The sequence below is a fragment of the Chinchilla lanigera genome, unplaced genomic scaffold (assembly GCF_000276665.1).
Source record: "Chinchilla lanigera isolate Chin_1 unplaced genomic scaffold, ChiLan1.0 scaffold00078, whole genome shotgun sequence".
In the NCBI taxonomy this organism is placed as follows: domain Eukaryota; kingdom Metazoa; phylum Chordata; class Mammalia; order Rodentia; family Chinchillidae; genus Chinchilla; species Chinchilla lanigera.
In genome coordinates, this window is record NW_004955479.1 from 10794969 (window position 1) to 10813362 (window position 18394).

At 47.3% G+C, this 18394-nt stretch overlaps 1 protein-coding gene across 3 annotated transcripts in view; it reads left to right on the top strand.

The window, feature by feature from the left end:
* Positions 1-18394, top strand: part of Klhdc10 (kelch domain containing 10) — an 82472-nt gene that overhangs the window by 51311 nt on the left and 12767 nt on the right. For 2 of the 3 annotated variants that reach the window (XM_005402420.2, XM_005402421.2), the window contains 4 exons: positions 527-593; positions 1233-1280; positions 3471-3610; positions 4509-4877. In XM_005402420.2, coding sequence (XP_005402477.1) covers positions 527-593; positions 1233-1280; positions 3471-3610; positions 4509-4718 — 465 coding nt within the window. In that variant the 3' untranslated portion in view covers positions 4719-4877. Of the gene's footprint in view, positions 1-526; positions 594-1232; positions 1281-3470; positions 3611-4508; positions 4878-18394 lie in introns of those variants that run through there. The other variant, XM_013503269.1, reaches the window with a different exon arrangement.

Genomic DNA, 18394 nt, shown 5'->3' on the forward strand with positions numbered 1-18394 from the left:
TTCTAAAATGTCATGGTCAGATGTCTCGGGGGAAATCTAGATTAGGCTACAGAGCTCCTGGTCTGCTTGGAACCTTAATGGTCTTAAGTTTTGTCAAAACTGCATTCCTGTGTTTCCTTATCAGTGCTTGCTTTTTCAATTATAAAAATGATACACATTCACTGAGAAAAGGTAGAGCAGCACACAAGCATCACATGTACTTCTGCTTCTCATTCAAACTTTCTCTTTATTTTTTGATGAATTTTAAAAATTGCTATCATATGTGCAGCTACTCGTTCAATGTTTGCTTTTCGTTATAATTAAGATGATCAGAGAAAAGCAAAGGATAAACAGAAGGATTTTTCAACTGAGAATGTATATTTGCAAGTTGGCATTAAAAGTCCAGTTTTCTGTATGGGAAATCTCTGTATCTTCTGCTCAGCTTTTCTAAAACTGCTCCTAAAAATAGTCTATTTTTAAAAATTCATTTTCAGGCTAACTAAAATTATAATTATTTATCTGTATATATGTTCTGTTTTTCCCCAAGATCCATGCATACAACCTTGAAACAAATGCCTGGGAGGAAATTGCAACAAAACCCCATGAAAAAATAGGTAAATTAAAAGTATTCATTCATTTGTCTTTAGCATATTTTATACCTTTGTTTGGGGAGGGGAAAAAGTAACTCTCTTGAATTATATGGCAAATAAAGCATCTGTTGAACTGGTATTAGAAATTACTTACATTCTTTATACCAGTTATTATGCTTCAGCAACTGAGCAAAGAGAATTTTGATAGGGATTGTTGAATTCTGTGGCAGGAGTGGGGAAATATGAGTGGGATGAGAGACAGGAGTTTAAATTAAGACCTCGCGAGGCTCTCGTGGATAAAGGGCTTGAGGAAGTCACTGGTAGGCCCTGTGCCCCTGACTATGTTTTGTTTTCCTGACACCTTCGCATTGTACTCTATGATGAGATGACTTCTGATGATTTTAAAATAAGGAAGGATTGGCAGGATTAGTCAAGTTTTGTTGTGTTTTGGTTTGGTTTTTTGTACCAGGAATCAGACTCAGGACCTTGTGCTTGCCAGGCTGGCACTGTGCCGCTGAGCTATATCCCCAGTCCTCAAGTTTTATTTAATGCAACAAAAGGCTTATTTTGAGTTACTCATAGTATATCATTCACTGTGTCATATCAATGTCATTACTCATCTTTCTGTAAATAATGGAATTTTTATGTTTATGTGTTTGGCAGGTTTTCCTGCGGCCAGAAGATGTCACAGTTGTGTTCAAATAAAAAATGGTAAAGATTCTAAATGACATTTTGATTCCATTTCTGTAATTGTATCTGCTGAGAATGATTTATTTTCTAATGATTATGCCTTGAAAGAGATGTATAACTTTGGGGAAAGTCTTAAAAGTTAACCTTAAAGGAAAAGCTAAAGTTATGCATCTCTTGCCAGTTTCCATAATGTAAACTAGTTTAGTGTCTGGATGCCTTTAGTTATAAAACAATTCAAAAATTAGTGATAAGTAACCTTGTGTTGTACCTCTGATCTTTTAACAGCTGACCTCAAGAGATGTCTGTGATTATATTGTAATACTAGTAATGGTCACTGCTTATACAGTACAGACCTCAATGGATGTTTTATTAAAACTGTGATAACTCCAGAGTATTATTTCATAAAGTTGATTCTGCTCTCTGATGTCAAACAGAACTCTGAGCTTACTTTTTTGGCTGTATTACAAGAGCAAAAAGGCATTGGATGGCTTCAGAAAGCAGCAGTGGTTACTACTGACCTAAGTGTGATAAATGATTTCTTCGAATAGCTCTTCTTTGAATAACCAGCTATTTTATAGTTTTCCACATCTCCTTACATTTTTTTCTCTAGGAGAAAGGTGTATATAAATGAGTTTTATAGACTCTCCTTTTGGCAGCATAGTTGAAATTTAACTTGGATTATTCTGCCATCTCTAGTACACATGGGCGTTTCATCATACTGCTTTTTGGATAAGATTTGTAGACAGTAGCATTGTTTAGCTTTGCCCCTCTGACAATGGAACTGTATTTTCAAGTTTTCTGTGAATCCTAGTTTATGAAGTTTCTGAGGCATTTTATAGTTTAATTAAATATTAGCTTAAACTTGATCTAGACCTGAATTAAGACACTTACTCACTTGATTCTTTCAGGCCAACCACCATACAAGTAGCATTTAGCATTAGTTCTGGCCATTTAGTTTGAAGGCTCACATAGCCTTTGTTACACATTGACTGTTTACAACTGATTTTACAAAAACAAAAACATCTACCTTTCCTTTTTGGAAAATTGTGTCCCTGACAAAGAGCTGTCCAGGTCAAATGCAGCGTCAGAATGCCTTCTTTCCGCTGAAGAAAGCCTGGAAAACCCTTTTTTGTTCCCCTGAACTACACACCGCAGTGAGGGTTTCTCCTTAGGTTAAATGTCTACATTGAGGACAATTATCTCTGTAGGCACAAAAATGCTCCTTCCAGGACACTGATTAAAATAAGAGTTTGAAAACTGGTGGTCGGTAGGTGTGTTATGTTTGGATCCTGTGTGTATTGGTTTTTTTTGTTTTTTGTTTTTTTGGGTTGTTTTTTGCGGTGCTGGGGATCAAACTCACGACCTTGCGCTTGCCAGGCAGGTGCTTATGCCACTGAGCTATATCCCTAGCCCTGTATTGTTTTTTTGAATTAGTAACCAATCCTTAAAATGTTTGCTGAACATGGTGGCACACACCTGTAATCTCAGCTGCTTGGGAGGTTGAGGCAGGAGGATCATAAATTCAAGCCCAGCCTGAGGACCTTGGCAAGACTTTGTCTGAAAATAAAAAGGACTGAAGATGTGGCTCAATGGTTGAGTGGCCCTGGTTTCAGTCCCCAACCCCTGCATCCAAATTTTCAACTTCTCTTGAAAAAATGAAAAAAAGAAAAAATGAGGGCCGGGTGTGGTAGTGTATGCTTATAATCCCAGCATTTAGGAAGCTGAGGCAGGAGGATTACCATGAGTTCAATGCCAGCCTGAACTACACAGTGAGACCCTGTCTCAGAAATAAAAAAAGGAAGATCCGGCACTTGCTCCCCTACATCCCTCCATAGTACTTACTACTAGTGCTGGAGCTACATAACCAACCCCCCTTTCAGAGCTTGTTTCCCCTGGGGCTCCTGTTTATTTCCCATAGGTCCTTTTGTTCATTCCCTTTCTGTGCTTGAATCCTAGAAGTATTTGAATTTGAAAAGCTTGACCTGGAGCCTCCTTACAGGCTTGCATCTGTAGTCCCAGTAGACTCGGACTTGGTGTCCCAGTTCTATTGAGAGACAAGCCAGTAGCACTAAAGACCACGTAGCAGAAGTCCTCTCTCTGATAGTACAATCCACTTAACTATCAGCTAGCCATGTAATCTATTACTATAAGGCATGCTGTAGCTTTGGCTCTTCTCTGTTGTGTGATCTTGGCTTTCTTTTTTCTTGACAGATGTATTTATTTGTGGGGGCTATAATGGAGAAGTGATCCTGGGAGATATTTGGAAGTTGAATCTGCAGACTTTCCAATGGGTAAAACTCCCTGCTACCATGCCAGAGCCAGTTTATTTTCACTGTGCAGCTGTTACACCAGTAAGTTTTTATTTTCATGTCTTCTTTACATAGTTGTAGATGATAAGCAATTTTTTTTAGAGATACTAGCAAAAAAAAAAGATGCTGATATTGGCAAACCTTGGTTTCAGAATGTGTTTTTAGGGCCAGGTGTGGTGGCGCACACCTGTAATCCCAGCACTTGGGAGGCTGAGGCAGGAGGATTGTTGCGAATTCGAGACCAGCCTGGCCTACAAAATGAGCTCAAGGCCAGCCTAAAGTGCATAGCGAGACCTTGTCTCAAAAAGAAAAAAAAAAAAAAAAAAAAAAAGAATGTGTTTGTATAACTTCCTATTGAAGCTATTTCTTCCTCAGAGAAAAGGCGAGGAAAATGCCACTGTATCCAAATTAGAAGAAAGCATAAATATAAAACAAACACTACATGTAACATTTTAGGCCCTAACAGTTATATCAAAGGTGTTTCCTGGCAGAGCAGAATAGCTTTACCTTTGACACCATATTATTGAAGATACCACTGTAAAGGCCTTTATTTTCATCTGTGTGTTCCCAGTGCTTGACATTTTGGATACTTAATATAGTCTAAGGTTAATGTTAGTGAATAGAAAGTAAAGTTGTTTGTTGTTAAAGTAAAAAACAAACTGTAGTTTTTCTTAGTAACCTATTTATTATTTAAACTCTCTTGATCTCTGCATATGTGGGGATCAGTGACAAATTCTTCTGGAGTTGGGGGTTGAACCAAGACCCTTGTGCATGCTGGGCAAGCACATTACCACTAAACTACATCATCCCCAGTCTGAGATCTCATCTTGATTAAGTCTCCTATGCTTTTTTTTCCTTTCCTTTTCTTGCTGAGGCTTCAGCCTTGATATCTTTCTGTCCTGTTTGAATGTGTCCTCTTTTGACTGCTGTTTGTTCATAGGCTGGTTGCATGTACATTCATGGAGGAGTGGTGAACATCCACGAAAACAAACGGACTGGGTCATTGTTTAAGATCTGGCTGGTGGTTCCTAGCCTGCTGGAACTGGCATGGGAGAAGCTGCTCGCTGCCTTCCCCAACCTAGCAAACCTCTCTCGAACACAGCTTCTGCACCTTGGACTAACACAGGGACTCATCGAGCGCTTGAAATGAGGATTTCTGGACTGTCATTCATACTGGAAATGTTAATTTAAGAGACTTCTTTATTTATGGGCAGTGTAGAATGTGCTACAAAGAGGATTGGTACCCTGATCAAGGCCTTATTCAGAAAATACATCAGATGCCTTTCTGTAAATTGTTTTTTTAAGTTTATGGACATCACTTTCCCGTGAGCTTTTTTCTTTGCTTCTTTCCCTCCTGTCCCAGTACACACTCACATTCTTATTCACATGTTCCCTTTTACTTGATAGCGTTGAGGGAAAGCCAGAAAGTACCTTATTAGTTTTAAGAATCAAGATAAGATTAAGTTTTTAAAAAGGAATTCTGAACATACTGACCATGTCAGTCAGTGCTCCACAAATTAAAATATCATTATCAGCAAAGATGAAATTTAAAAATCCAGCCTGGCGTGGTGGTGCATGCCTGTAATCCCAGCACTCAGGAGGCTGAGGTAGGAGGATCATTGGGAGTTTGAAACCAGCCTGGGCTACAAAGTGAGCTCAAGGCCAGCCTGAACTGCATAGTGAGACCCGGTCTCAAAAAGACAAAACAAAACAACAAAAGTCCAGCAACAGGTATAAGAAGTAGTTTGGAGGAGAGAATGAAAGGCTAACCTTTCTAGTTGTGCAGGTTGTCCTTAAACCTGGGTGTTTAACTTGGTGTTTTCAAGATGTGTCTGAGTAGCAGGCTGTAATGGCAGCAGTAGTTGACATCTTGCTGCATCGGTACCTAAACCTATCCTTTGGCTTTGGAGGAAAGTGAAGTAGCTCAGCAACTCTTGGTTAGTGATTTCTTTTCTCCTCTTTACAGTACCAGCAGTGGAGAGAGTTGGCTTCTCAAAAGAAGTGTGTGTCATAGTCAAGAGTCTTTGTGTTATTTTTAAATTGAGAAACTTAACAGTTGTCAAAAAAGTTTTAAACTGAAAATCTTATGGTTGTCAGAGTTCTTTCTGGGCAGTTTTTAAATTCTTTGATGCTTATTATTAAGGTTTTAAATATTTCTTTGAATTCTTCATGGGGAATTGTAGACCTAAAAGTGCAGTGTGAAGGCCGAAAAGGGGAGAGCGGGACAGGAAGCACCTGTGCCCTTTGCACGTGCTAACTTGGCTTCTGCTTTGACTGTCACATTGGCCATTTCCTTCTGAGACTTGTTTCCGTCCTAATCTCTCATGTCCCTGCCATTTTCTCTGGCAGGTGGCCGATGATTACGCCTTAGCTTGTTGCCTCTTTTGCTGTCTGCTTCGTTGCGCAGGGTGCTGTACTTGTCTAGTAGTTGGATAAAAGGTCTTGAGAGAAAAGCCACAGGTCATCCTTCGTAATGAACCAAGTGTCATTTAAAAACTAGCACAAGGAAGGAATGAAACTAAATATCATTTGTGTGTGTGTGTGTGTGTGTGTGTGTGTGTGAAATTTTGGTTCTGTTTTGTTAATTCTAAAAATGACCTATGTTTTTACTTGCTTTGCCATCATGCTGCTGGAGTTGTGCAGGAGGCTCTGTGAGCACGTGGGCATCTGCAGGCGCTCTCAAGGTGCCGAAGGAGCACGTGCTGACGCTCCTGCAGTCCCTCCATTATAGGACACCCACATGGGAGATTTGGGACACATTTTTCCTTTAAGTGCCTCTTTTTCACCCAGCTTTTAAACTTCGTTTTTCATTTACCCCAGAAGGGATCTCTTTGGCTGATGTGTGGATCTGAAATACCTTTGAGTTATGGCTAAAAAGTTACCATCTGGTGTTTAGTTCTGGGGAAGAGAAAACCAGTTTTCTAGACTTGGACTCCTAACTTCTAGGCCTTATTCTGTCCCATTCGTGTTGGATTGACTTCATAGAGCATGTGTTCTGCAAAGCCTTCTAAGAACTCATCTGTGAGTTTGGGTTCTTTCTAGGGGGTGAGGAGTGTGAGGGAGATGCAAGAAAGAGAGCAGCTCCCCAGGGGTTGCATCCCCCTACGGCTTCCTGTTCCCAATCCTCTGGCATTTAACCTTTTACCACCCTCTGCTAGGCAAGCCAGTCAGAGCAGCCCCACCTGTTCAAAACAGAGCCAGCTGTGACTCCATCCTGCTCTCTGGATATTTGGTGGAATTATATCCCAAACTAAACAAGTGCTGCTATTTAGGGCAGCAAAAGGATTTTTGCCATTGAAATACATAGGGACCAAAGACTGAATGCTTAGCCTCTATGCTTAAGTTTCCATAGGTCCTTGGGACACGACCAGGTCTCTGTCTGTGCTACGCAGAAAACTGGAGACAGGGTTCTGAGTCAGTCCATGCTTGCTGGCATCTTTTTTAAAAGCCTTCTGAAGGCAGTCTCCTTTGAGGTAGATGCTGGAGGCCTGGTATCAAAGACCTTGTGTGTGACATTTTCAGAAAAGAACATATCCTTGGTCTAATGTGTCTTCTCATAACACTAGAAAATGATGTGGTACAACCAGCGTGGGAGTATGGTAGAGCCCCTTATATGTACCTGTTTTCAATACCAAACAAGGCTGTGTCTAAGGACTCAAATAAGGGTGACTGGACTTTCTTAGGAAGGTCTCCAGGCACTTTAGTGTATCTCTAGCCAGCACTTGAAAACAAGTTATGCTGTTACTTGGTGTAGGAAAGGTTACACTGGCTGCTTCTCTGCCTCTCCGCAGAGCTCCCCTCTTCCTGCGGTCCTGGAAACTAAAGTGCAATATATAGAAATACATATGGATATATACAAATTATGTAGGGGCTGTGACTATGAAGCAGCTAGCCTTTTTTGTATCTGTCTTGAGGAAGCCAGCTTACTATTTTAGGGTAAAGTTACGACAAGAATTCTCAGTGCAATCACCTGGCTCTTGGCAAGGCTGGATTTTCAAGTCCATGTTTTCTTAGTCCAGTTCATAGAGACTTACTGTTCCTTGGGCTTGTTAGAGTTGAGATTTTTCTCCAGTTACCTGTGCAGTACGTCAGTGGATGTCCTGCCCAGGAACAAGGAAGTCCACTTGTAAGGCATTTCCTAAGTGGAGAATCAAAACCTAGTATTTAGTGCTGTCAGTTCTCTCATATATACTAACTTATCTGGGACTGTAATACCTTGTGAAATGATGCAGATGATGCTTTCCTCACTTTATAAAGTATTTTCCATACCCTGAACATGCTATAAACTGATATAGACTAGATTGAGATTTTAATCATTTTCCAGGGGCCAAATAAAATCCCTTCCACTGGCAGAATCTTTTTTCAGGGCCCCAATGGTATGATGAACAAATTTGCTCTACGCCAATCACATCCATCACATAGCTAGATTTTAAAGTATGAAAATGAACATATTAGCGTTTTTAAAAGGTGTTTTGACCATGACTTTTGGGTACCCAGAGTGGCAACAGTAAAGCACAGATAACTGAAATCCATAGATAATTAATGTTTCCAATTTTCTGTCAAACATTTGACCCATTTACATTTCTTTTTCCACTCAGTCCCTTTCCCATGACCACTTCCTTCTCAGTGGGATGAGGAATTGGAAAAGGGGACCTCACAGAGGGGCTAGCAACCAGCAAACATATGCACAGCCCACTTTGCTGTACTTGGTCCGTGTGATGACTGTTGGCACTGCCTTGCGGAGCCACAGGTGATAGCCCTGAGTTTAGGTGTCGGTCTTCGGCACCATCTCCTGCCAAGTCCTATGCTGGCTCCCCGGAACCACCAGAGAGCTCTTAGCACCTGTGGGAAGAACAGGCTGCATGTGACAGGCATGGGGATCCCACCATTTCAACACATTTCTTTGACTCTTAACAAATCCTGGCTGTTTTGTTTTTTCCCTTCGTGATACTCTCTCCAGTCCTGTAGCCTGGCATATAGGAAAGCCTGGATTATTCTCTGTGACTGTGTTGGTCTATATACCCTAAAAAACTACTTTGTTTTTATGTGTTCTTATAGATGTTTAGAGTGGCACTCTCTACGGGCCAGCAGTCTGATGTAGCACAAAAAGCCATTTTCCTTTTTCTTTTTCTTTTCCTTTCATTTTTCTGGCTTTGAGCTCCAGGGTAGAGGATGGTTTATGGCCTTATGACCATAAGTTCCAAAAAGTGGTCACCATTAATTCCAATTGCATTGGTTCCCTGAGTACTCTGGAACTCTCGGGATGTTGACAGGGCCTGAGGAAGGCCCCGTGGAGTTCTGCAGCCTCGATGTGCCACCACCAGATCATGCCCAGCAGTGGCATTTCCCTTCTAAGGTCGTGAGACTTCGTGGAGAGCGACCTTCCCTTGTCTGGTGTTATAAACAGAAGTTCTAAGTCGTGCTTCAAAAGTGATACCATCTTTTTGGTGTAAATTTCATGTTTTTAAGTTTTTAAAACTTGTGAGAAATTCTTTCCTGGCCCTGCTTAGTCAGTGTACAGGGTGAGTCAGGGGCAGTTTTCTGAGGGAAAGCCCGTTTCACCAAGCGGTAGTGACTGCTGTTTTCCTAGTTACACATCTAGAATATAAAGGAGGCATCAGAAAGCATGCTGACTGTAAGGTCCCTGCCATGCACAGAGCTGCACAGGGACACACAGGCACCTCCCTGTGACGGCAGCTGCAGTGGCAAGCCGCTGGGAGAGCCAGGGCCTCTCTCTAGGACGCGTCTCTGAGGGGTGAACCCAGGCTGCGCTCTTTCCGCAGGGTATGCTGAGGCCACACACAATGCTTGCCTTACTTTAAAGCTATTTGCCACAGTCCTGTTCAATAGTGTGGAAGTCCTTTTGCAGTCTGGTGTGCATGCCATATGATCAGGACAGCTTTTCCACCTTCTTTGGTTTCCTACAAGCACGTAGGAAATATAGTGAATTTACTCTGAAACGTCCAATCTGTATTTATGTACCTTGTCAGTGTTTTGCTGTTGGTTTTCTAAAACAATCTGATCAATAAATCTTATTCAAATCTATTTTGTTCAAGGCCACCTTGCTTGTCTGACAATAATGTGTGTGTACGTGAGCTTTCCTATTTGACATAAGCATCAGCGCCACCCCCAGGTTCAGCCTTTCTCCGTGATATTGTGAGACATCCGCCTTCCACCCCAGCCCCACTGTGGGTTCTTCTGTCTGCCATCTGGAACCTGGGGACACATGGCTGTTTCTTCCATAAGGGCATCAGCAAGGGAGCAGCTGTGGGGCAGGCCACACTCTCTGCTGGACAAGTTTGTATGGGCTTGTCTACACTTCCCTGAAGCGTTAGAGGAGCTACAGGGAATTCAAAAGTACGTAGAGTCATAGGACTTTGCCATCTAAGGGAAAAGGCGTAGTGGGAGCTGCGCCCTTTGTGGGGTCCTTCGGGGAGCTACGCCTGCCTTGGTCTTCCAGATGCCTCCCTTGTGCCAATTCCCATCCGACTGCCCTCCCAGCAGTATACCGCCCCACGTCTGTGAAGTCCATATAGGCAAGGGCACCCCAAGTCTGCTCCCTTCTGAGGTCTCCCTTCCACAGTTGCACTTGTGCTTCTTTCTTGTCAGTGTTTCCATTGGACAACAACTGGATCACATGATTCTTCTAAGAACACAAATTTAGATCCTACAATGTAAATCTGTAAGGACAAAGAGAAACAGTTTCTGCCCATCTTAAATAGGGTTAATAGCTGACACATATCCAGAGCAGTCTTCTTTCCTTTGGTTTATTTCCCTCACCTCTTCTAAAGTGTAGGTCAGTTTCAGTGGCTTAGGTAGTGTTATTCTTCCTGTTACACTTATAAATTCTGTTTTGTCAAAGTGCAGGTACTAAGCTACTGTAACTGAATAGCACAAGTGCATGCAGTCACTGCTTGAGGGGAGAGGAAGCTGGTAAAGCCATCCATCTTACCTTCAGATGCAAGTCCCAGGTCCTAGACCAGCAGAGCTTTCTGCACTGATGGAAATGGCCTATATGTACTGCACGATGGCAGCCACTATCCATATGTGGCCACTGACCACGTCAGCGGGGGCCAGCATGTCTTAGGAACCAAACTGTGAAGCTGACTTAATTTTAATTTCATAAATGTAAATAGCCTTACATGGCTAGTGGCCACTTGTTAGTGCAGTTGTAGAAGAAAATGACCTGAGGGATTGGGAGAGCAGAGGTCCACTCTCAGCTCAGTCCATGATAATCCTGTCCCGGGGCTGATGGAAAAGCTGTCTTAGAGCACTTGCCTGGCGTGTGTGAGGCCCTGAGTTCATCCTAGCACCATAAAATAAATTTGCTGTCCTCTAAGTCTGGCTGTAAAGGGCTGGGGATTCAAAGGCTATGAGGAGAGTACTAGTGAAGTTCCTCACTGATTCAGATGCTGCCTGGCTGGCATTTGGGAATCTTTGAGTCCTAGAGGCTGGTGGTAGGAAAAAATGGAAGAGGAGCTTTTTTAAAAAAAAATACCATCTATCAAGTTTTAAGTGTGGTTTTATCCTGTTGCCCAAAGCCTGTTCCTTGCCAACCTTTCCATTCGTAAAATCAAGCAAGAAGATTTTTTAGGGACAAGTTTTTCTTTCATATACTCCATATCCTGGTAGGAGGAAGAGGTTCCTGAGTGCACGACAAGCAGGCCCCACAGACCTGCTCATCCTCCATGGGCCCAGCTCTGCCAAGGGAGCTGCTTCTCTCAGCTCCTCTGCAGGAGCTCAGCAGCCCCTACAGGAAGGAAGGGCAGTAGGCCCTCCAGCCCAGCACTAGTGTGGAGAAAAGGCCAGAGACACCCAGGAGCTCTGTCCAATTTTGGGACCCCCACACCAGGCCAGAAAGTTTAGAGCAGTACTGCAAATGGCCACAAGGAGGGAACTGCTGGCATTAGTCTTCAGAGGGCACAGACTGGTTATCGGTTTATCCTTTTTGAACTTTCTGTCGAAAGCTGCCTGGCTTCTGGGGCTCAGAAAACACAAGAATGTACCCCTAACCCCTCTAAGTGAGCACACATTTACTTCAGACTGCAACGAAGGAGACCCAGGCCATCCAGATACCTGGTGCCTCTGGCCTCTTTTTACCAGGACCTCCCCATGAGACAGCCACGCTCAGCTTATGGCTCAGGTGTCAGCCTCTGTCCACGTTCATCCTGCACAGCCCACAGCGCTGTGGTTCCCAAGAATCAAGGGCGTGGAGGCTGCTCAGAGCTGCCTGCATGCTAGGGAGCCCAAGACTAATCTGCTGGCTTCCCTCTAACCTGAACCCACCATGCCAGGAGCCCAGCCTCTGCCCTGTCAGCCTGCCGTGTAGCTCAGCATTTTCTCCTCAGCAAACCTGTACTGGAACCTAAGCCTGATAAGCCTGGAGATCTTAGCCCATTTCATAGATTGGTAGGCCAAGGCCAACCAAGGTAAGTGCTTTGCTAACGGAGTTTCCAGACCCTGCAAGCCCGGAAGAAGGTGCCTGCCCAGACAGCATTCCTTTGAGGTCTTGTTTGAAAGAACTCTCGTTCCCACTGCACCTGCATGGCCAGCCTGGCTGAGGACCCTTAAAGATGGGACCTGAGGGGCGCGCTTGGGTGTGCAGTGATGCCCAGGGATAGGTGGGGAGGCTGTAGTGGAAGCAGGCGCTGGGTCCCCAAAGCACCACTACTGACCACTGACCACATCGCTGAGGAGCAGAGAGGCCTGGTGTTCAGGCTGTAGCACGATGGCCTGGTGCTCCCCGGCTAAGACAGCACCGAGGTGCGTCCTGGGTGGCTTCTCTGCTGCCCTTAGCAGGTGTGGGGCCCTGTTCTCTAAGCACCCAGTAACTGTCCAGTGCTGTACCCGAGGTGCGGGGCGTAGCCCTGCCTTTGAGGCGCTTCCATCCAGAAAGGCAAAGGCGAGGGATCAGACGGAGCAATGGAGGAAGAGGCATGTAACCAGGAGCCTCTAAGAACTGAGCCAGTGTGTGTGGGGGGTGGGCTAGGAAGGGGCGAGAGAGCGCGCTGCACCCATTTCCAGGAACAACATCTGGCTTCTGGTGCCTTCCAAGGGGACCCAGGGGCCCCCGGGAAGAGGCATGGGAAGCGAGAACAGAGGGCGGTGCCAGCTTGCAGACAGCTGGATGAATGCTGGGCTCACAGCCTAAGCATGGTGGGAAGCTTTAAGCCAAGGGCTGCACGGAAAGACCCTGCGGGCCCATTGTCACCGGACACAGCAGTGGTGCAGGCTTGGGGAGGCCTCTGTGGGCCGGTGGTGGGGAGTGGGGGGAGCGTTCAGCCCCCTTATCATGGCCTGTGCGGGGTTTGTGGTGTGGCACCTGCAGATCACAGCAAATGTCCAATACCCTGAGGGTGACGTCCTGGAAGGTGTCCCAGGGCGACCCTGCCTGCTGTCCTAGCCAGGGCTTTCCTGGCTGCGGGACCTGAGACCCACTGGTCCCTTAGGGGCACGCAGGCTCGGACCTTCTCTACTAACGCTGCTCTGGCCCAAGTCCCCCTCGCTCCTGCTCCTCCGTAGCCCCACTAGGTGCCCCAGCAGCGGCCAAGCCTGTGGGGTGAGGGGGTGGCACACTGAACCAGAATGATCTGGTTTGGGGCGGGCTTCCTCCCTCCTTGCTCGCCCCCGCCCACCTTTCCTTCTGCGACAGGCTGGTTTCTGACAGGCTGGTTTCTGCCGCAGTCCCTGGCCAAGGTAAACAGAGTGGGGAGGAGGAAAGAATGCTGTTTCCATGGCAACCCAGAGGGCTGTGTGTGACTTGTGGGGATGAAAGGGCTGGAAAGCTGTGGGGAGGAAGGACTCAGGGCGGTGTACCCAGTGGGGTGGTTCTGGAGCCCGGGGTGAGGTGGGCACCGGAACAGGAGGCCCTCCTGTGGCTGAGGTCTTACCAAAAATGCAACCATCAACCTAGGGAGCAGAAAGCAAATGCCAGGGCTCTCAGAAGCTCCCATGCCTGAGAGACCTGTGCTGCCACCTAAGACTGGCTGCAAATAGATGTAACATGCTCCTGATCAGTCACACAGGGTTCCTCCAAAGTAAAAAGACACCAGCTTTCACAAGAAGAGTGCAAAACCCATGCCTGGCTGGCTTTTGCCAGAAAACTCTTCCATGGCAGTTTAGCCAAGGGGCAGCCACAGAGGTGGGACTCACAGCCCCAGGGACCCGGGCCCCGTGACAGGCTTGGGCCTGGGCACTGGCGCCTCCCTCGGCCTTGAAGGGGCCTCCTGCATCCACCTGGCCCGTCCCTTGCCTTTTGTTCTTTGTTCATTGTTATCTCAGTGAGGCCAAATGAGGGCAAGAGTGTCACTATGAGGCCACCCAGCCTTCCTCGACGCTTTGATTTTAAATTCTATCACCCCACACACGCACATGCCCTTCGCACTTCCTGATCGGCTTGCTTCCTGACTCAGAATGCAAGTACGTGAAGGCGGGAGGCATCTCCGCCTTGTTCCCGTGTTCTCCGTCCTCCCCAGAGCCTGGCACACAGCCGGTGCTCAGTACGCGCCGCTGCATGGGTTTGTGGGGCCACAGCTGTGTGGGCTGTGTCCTTCCCCGGTTTCCAAACGCACGGGAGCTGTGCTGCCACCTAAGACTGGCTGCGAATAGATGCAACATGCTCCTGATCAGTCACGCAGGGTTACTCCAAAGTAAAAAGACACCAGCTTTCACAAGAGTGCAAGTGGCTCCTGCTGTACCTTCCAGGCTTGGTAGCCCCAGCCAGCTTTAAGAATCCTTCTAGGTGACCCCGTCTGTAAAGCCAGCCTGCGGTCCAGCGCCCTGCCTGTTGGACACAGCAGAGTGGAAAGCGACAGCTCAGGTGTGCTCCCTGCCCCTGGCCTGTGCCGAGGACTCTTGGGGACTGTGAGGTGTTGGTGCAGTGAGGCAGGTCTCTTGTCCGAGCCAAGTGGGATGTGCTGGGAGAGGCCCCGCCCTGTGCACTCACTGGTGGAGATTTGAAGGGGGAAAAGACCCCCTTTCAGAGCCATGGTGACCCATTTCTCACAGGGATCCCTGATATCAGCACCCCAGGGTTCTGTGTGCCCCACTGCTTCCTGGGGCGGTGACTGTCCCCACTGCATCTTACCAGCCACAGCAGGTTCTAACAATTCCATCAGCCCAAGCCCCACTTGGAGCAGGGTCACCTGAAATTTCCTGTCTGCCTGCCTCTTTCCTGACTGACCTACCTGATAAATTCAGGACAGTTTTTATTGCTTCTGGGGGGAGGGTGCTATAAAGATCGACAGAGCCAAAAGATGGTAATCTTAAAACTAATTTGCACAGTGAATTTCAAAAGATGAAAAGTTAGCTGGGTGTGGTGGTACACGCCGGTAATCCCAGCATCCGGGAGGCTGAGGCAGGAGGATCCTTGCGAGTTTGAGACCAGCCTGGGCTACAAAGTGAGCTCACGACCAGACTGAACTGCACAGTGAGACCCTGTCTCAAAAAGACAAAAAAAAAAAAAGATGAAAAGTTAACATTTCAGAGGTAATTTCATAAAAAGGATTATCAGATTAATCACTGTGTCCATGTAATCATGGTGTCTGAAATAATTAATTGGCTTTCAGCAATGCGCAAAGGGTCTCTAGAGAGAAAACAAATGGCCATGTGAGATGCAGATTTGTTTTAGGCCTAGGTCCTTGCTGGGATAACCCCAGTGGAGTGTCTGGCCCACGCTTACTGCACAGGGACAAAGTAAGAGCTCCAAAGCTGCTGCAGCCCCCAAGTCTCCAGAGAACCATCGGATGTGACTGGTGGCAGCTCACCTGTGCCTGCAGAGCAAACGCTCACCTGCCACATGTTGAATTGTCCTGCAACACCTGGAGAATGCGTCTAACCAAGCTGTGTGCTCGCGTGAACAGGCTGCTGTGACAGCGGGCCCAGGTGCAGATTGCAGGCACTTGGGGAGTTCCCGGTTACCGCTCCATACCGAGGCGCAGTCGCGCTGCCCGGGCTGGCTGTTTAGACGCGGCCCAGTTCATAACCACACGGCACTGACCTGGTTGCCGCATGTCAGTGGCTGGCCATGTCTTCAGTGGTACTGTGGGCTGAATGGTGTCCCCCGCAAAAAAGATCCTGAAGCACCAAAACAGGATCTTCTTTGGAAATAGGGTCTCTACAGAGGTAGTGAGGTTAAAGTGATTGGGATGAGCCCTAGTCCAGTATGATGTCCTTATAAAAGGGTGATTTGGACATACACATGCAGGTGCAGGTGGAGTTCGGGGAATATATCGGCCAGTCAAGGAGATACAGAGAGGCCCGAAAGCCACGGGAAGCCAGGAGAGAAGCGTGGGACAGATTCTCCTCAGCAAACCAGCGCTGCTGATGCTTTGATTTTGAGTTCTTCAAACTTGCGTTGTTTAAGCTGCCCATCTTATGGTGCTTTGTCTTTGCAGCCATAGGAAACTGATACAGTCGGCCATCGTGGGAAGTCAGGACTTGGGTGCTGGTGTTCTTGATGCTTAATGTGTCTTTAATTGCATTTTTAATTTAAAATTTTGGGTTTTTTTTTTTTTTTTTTTTTTTTTTAGGACAGGGTCTCGCTTTGTAGTTCAGCCTGACTTTGAACTCTATGTGTAGTTCAGGCTGGTCTCAAGCTCATAGTGATCTTCCTGCCTCAGCTTTCTGAGTGCTGGGATTACAAGTGTGCTCACCGTGCCTGGTTTAAAAAAACTTTTTTAAGCACAGGCTTAGGGCAGAATTTATGTAAAGTGGGGAAGAGGAGGAAAGGAAAGAAGAGACGAAAAAAATTATATAGACACAAATCAGAGTAGTAGGTACAAAAGTATTCTTTGTGTTGCTCTTTACATTTTTCTCAAAGAATTAAAAAAGACTCAGGTTCTTGTTACTGGGGTTGCTGACCTGAGAGCTCTGAGCCCGGACCTGTGCGGGGAGGCAGGCAGGAACTCCAGGGCCTCCCACTCAGCTCAGAGGGTCTGTCTGGGCTCCACCTTGTCACCGAAGCATTGCAGCAAGCAGCTTAGCATGGGCTGTGTATAACCCTGCTCAGGGGCTGAGGGTGTGGCTCGGGTGGAGTGTGCACTTAGCACAAGAGAGGTCCTGGGTTCTGGGGCCACCACCAAAACAAACAGGAACCCACATCAGACACTGGGGAACAAAAAGGAAACACAGGGAAACAGGAAACCTGTCTGCTCTCAGGGATATTTCAGAAGTTGGTAGGGAACACATTTGCTCACAAAATGGCCGAGAACAAGACCAAGCAGTGGCAGTATTCATGACTTAAACCTTCAGGTTGCAAAAGAAGGCAGTGTGACAAGGTGACCTGGAGAAGGTTAGTGTGCAAGGACAACAGTGACCTGGGGAAATGTCTGCTGCCGAAGTGAAGGTGGCCCCACCCCTGGGTCAGGACGCTGCTTGTGCGCTCAGCTGGCTTTGGCGATGAGGTAGGGGTCAGCAAAGAGGAGCCCAAACCCGCAGCTCACACGAGGCCCACAGCTGGTTCCACAGTAAGAGGGGCTGCAAATCACCCTGGAGCCACAGTCAGGAAATCAAACCAAGACCTTTCCCTGTAGCAGCTTGAGAGAGGTAAAATAAATGGGGAGGTTTCCCATCTCTTTAAGATTCCTGCCACAGGCAGCGCACTCTGCACCCAGCACCACACAAACACACACCTTGTGTCCCCCACACACCACAGACATCCCACAAATGACACCACAGACCATACCACACCATGCATATTCTAAGCCACACACCACACAACCCCCCAGAAACCACACACTATCCCCACAGACCACACACCCCACAGCACCCACCTATACCTCATCCCATACACCAGAAACACACATCCCACATACACCCACACACACCCAGTACACCCGGAGCCCAGTCTGTGGCCTGGGTCTGCGACAGAGATGTCTCATCCTGATGCAGGCAGCTGCGTCTGTCACCCACACAGCGCTACCTGGGTGCCCTCTGCATCCCTCCGCCTCCCAAAGCCCTGTTCCTTGCTATTGTTCCCTCCGCTTCCCTGCCAAGATTTATTGATCTCAATTTCCAACTGAGAGATGTGTGTGCGGAGGGAGAGTGATCAGCCGGAGGTGAAAGCGGCCAGGCCCCGGAACCGTGTTCACTCAGCCCGTGGCAGAGGCAGAGAAGGACCTCCCTGCCCGCTGGCCCCTCCTCGAGGTCGGACAGAGGTGCAGCAAGGCCTCCCTGGGTCCCTCTCCTGGGGCAGCTGAGGTTGGAGTGGCCTCTGGCTCCTTGTGGTCCCTCCGCAGTGCACCCGAGCTGCTCCTGGCGGGAGAGGGGCCAACAGCACCACACCAGGCGGACACGCAGAGCGGAGGCACAAGCTGCCGGGCTGTTGCTGCGGCTGGGGGTCACACCTAGCAGGGGCACCCATGGCCTCCCAGGGAAAAGCAGGGACAGGAGCTCCCCCGGGGGACACTCCCGAGAAGTGCTGGTGTGTCCCTCAGGGTGGACTACCTCTCCCCACCATCACTCTGCCTGCCACGGTCCCCACCCACCCCTTCCAGGGCCCTTGACCAGAACTCAGTGGAATGCTGAGGTGGGTGACATGGGGACAGGACAGAGAGGAGCAGTCAGCTCTGAAAACTGTGTCAAGAGCCGGGTGGGCGTGGTGGCACACGCTTCATTCCCGGCACCCTGGGAGGTTGAGGCAGGAAGATCTCAAACTGAAGCGCAGCCTGGACAACTCAGTGAGACCCAACCTCAAAAACAAAATGGACAGATAATGTGCCAAGAGTGCAGGACGAGGGGACCTGCAGTCTTCTGGCAGCTCTCGAGCCCACCTTGGGGTATAAAAATCATCTGGTGAGGCTGGCGGGAAAGAGGAGCCCTCCACAT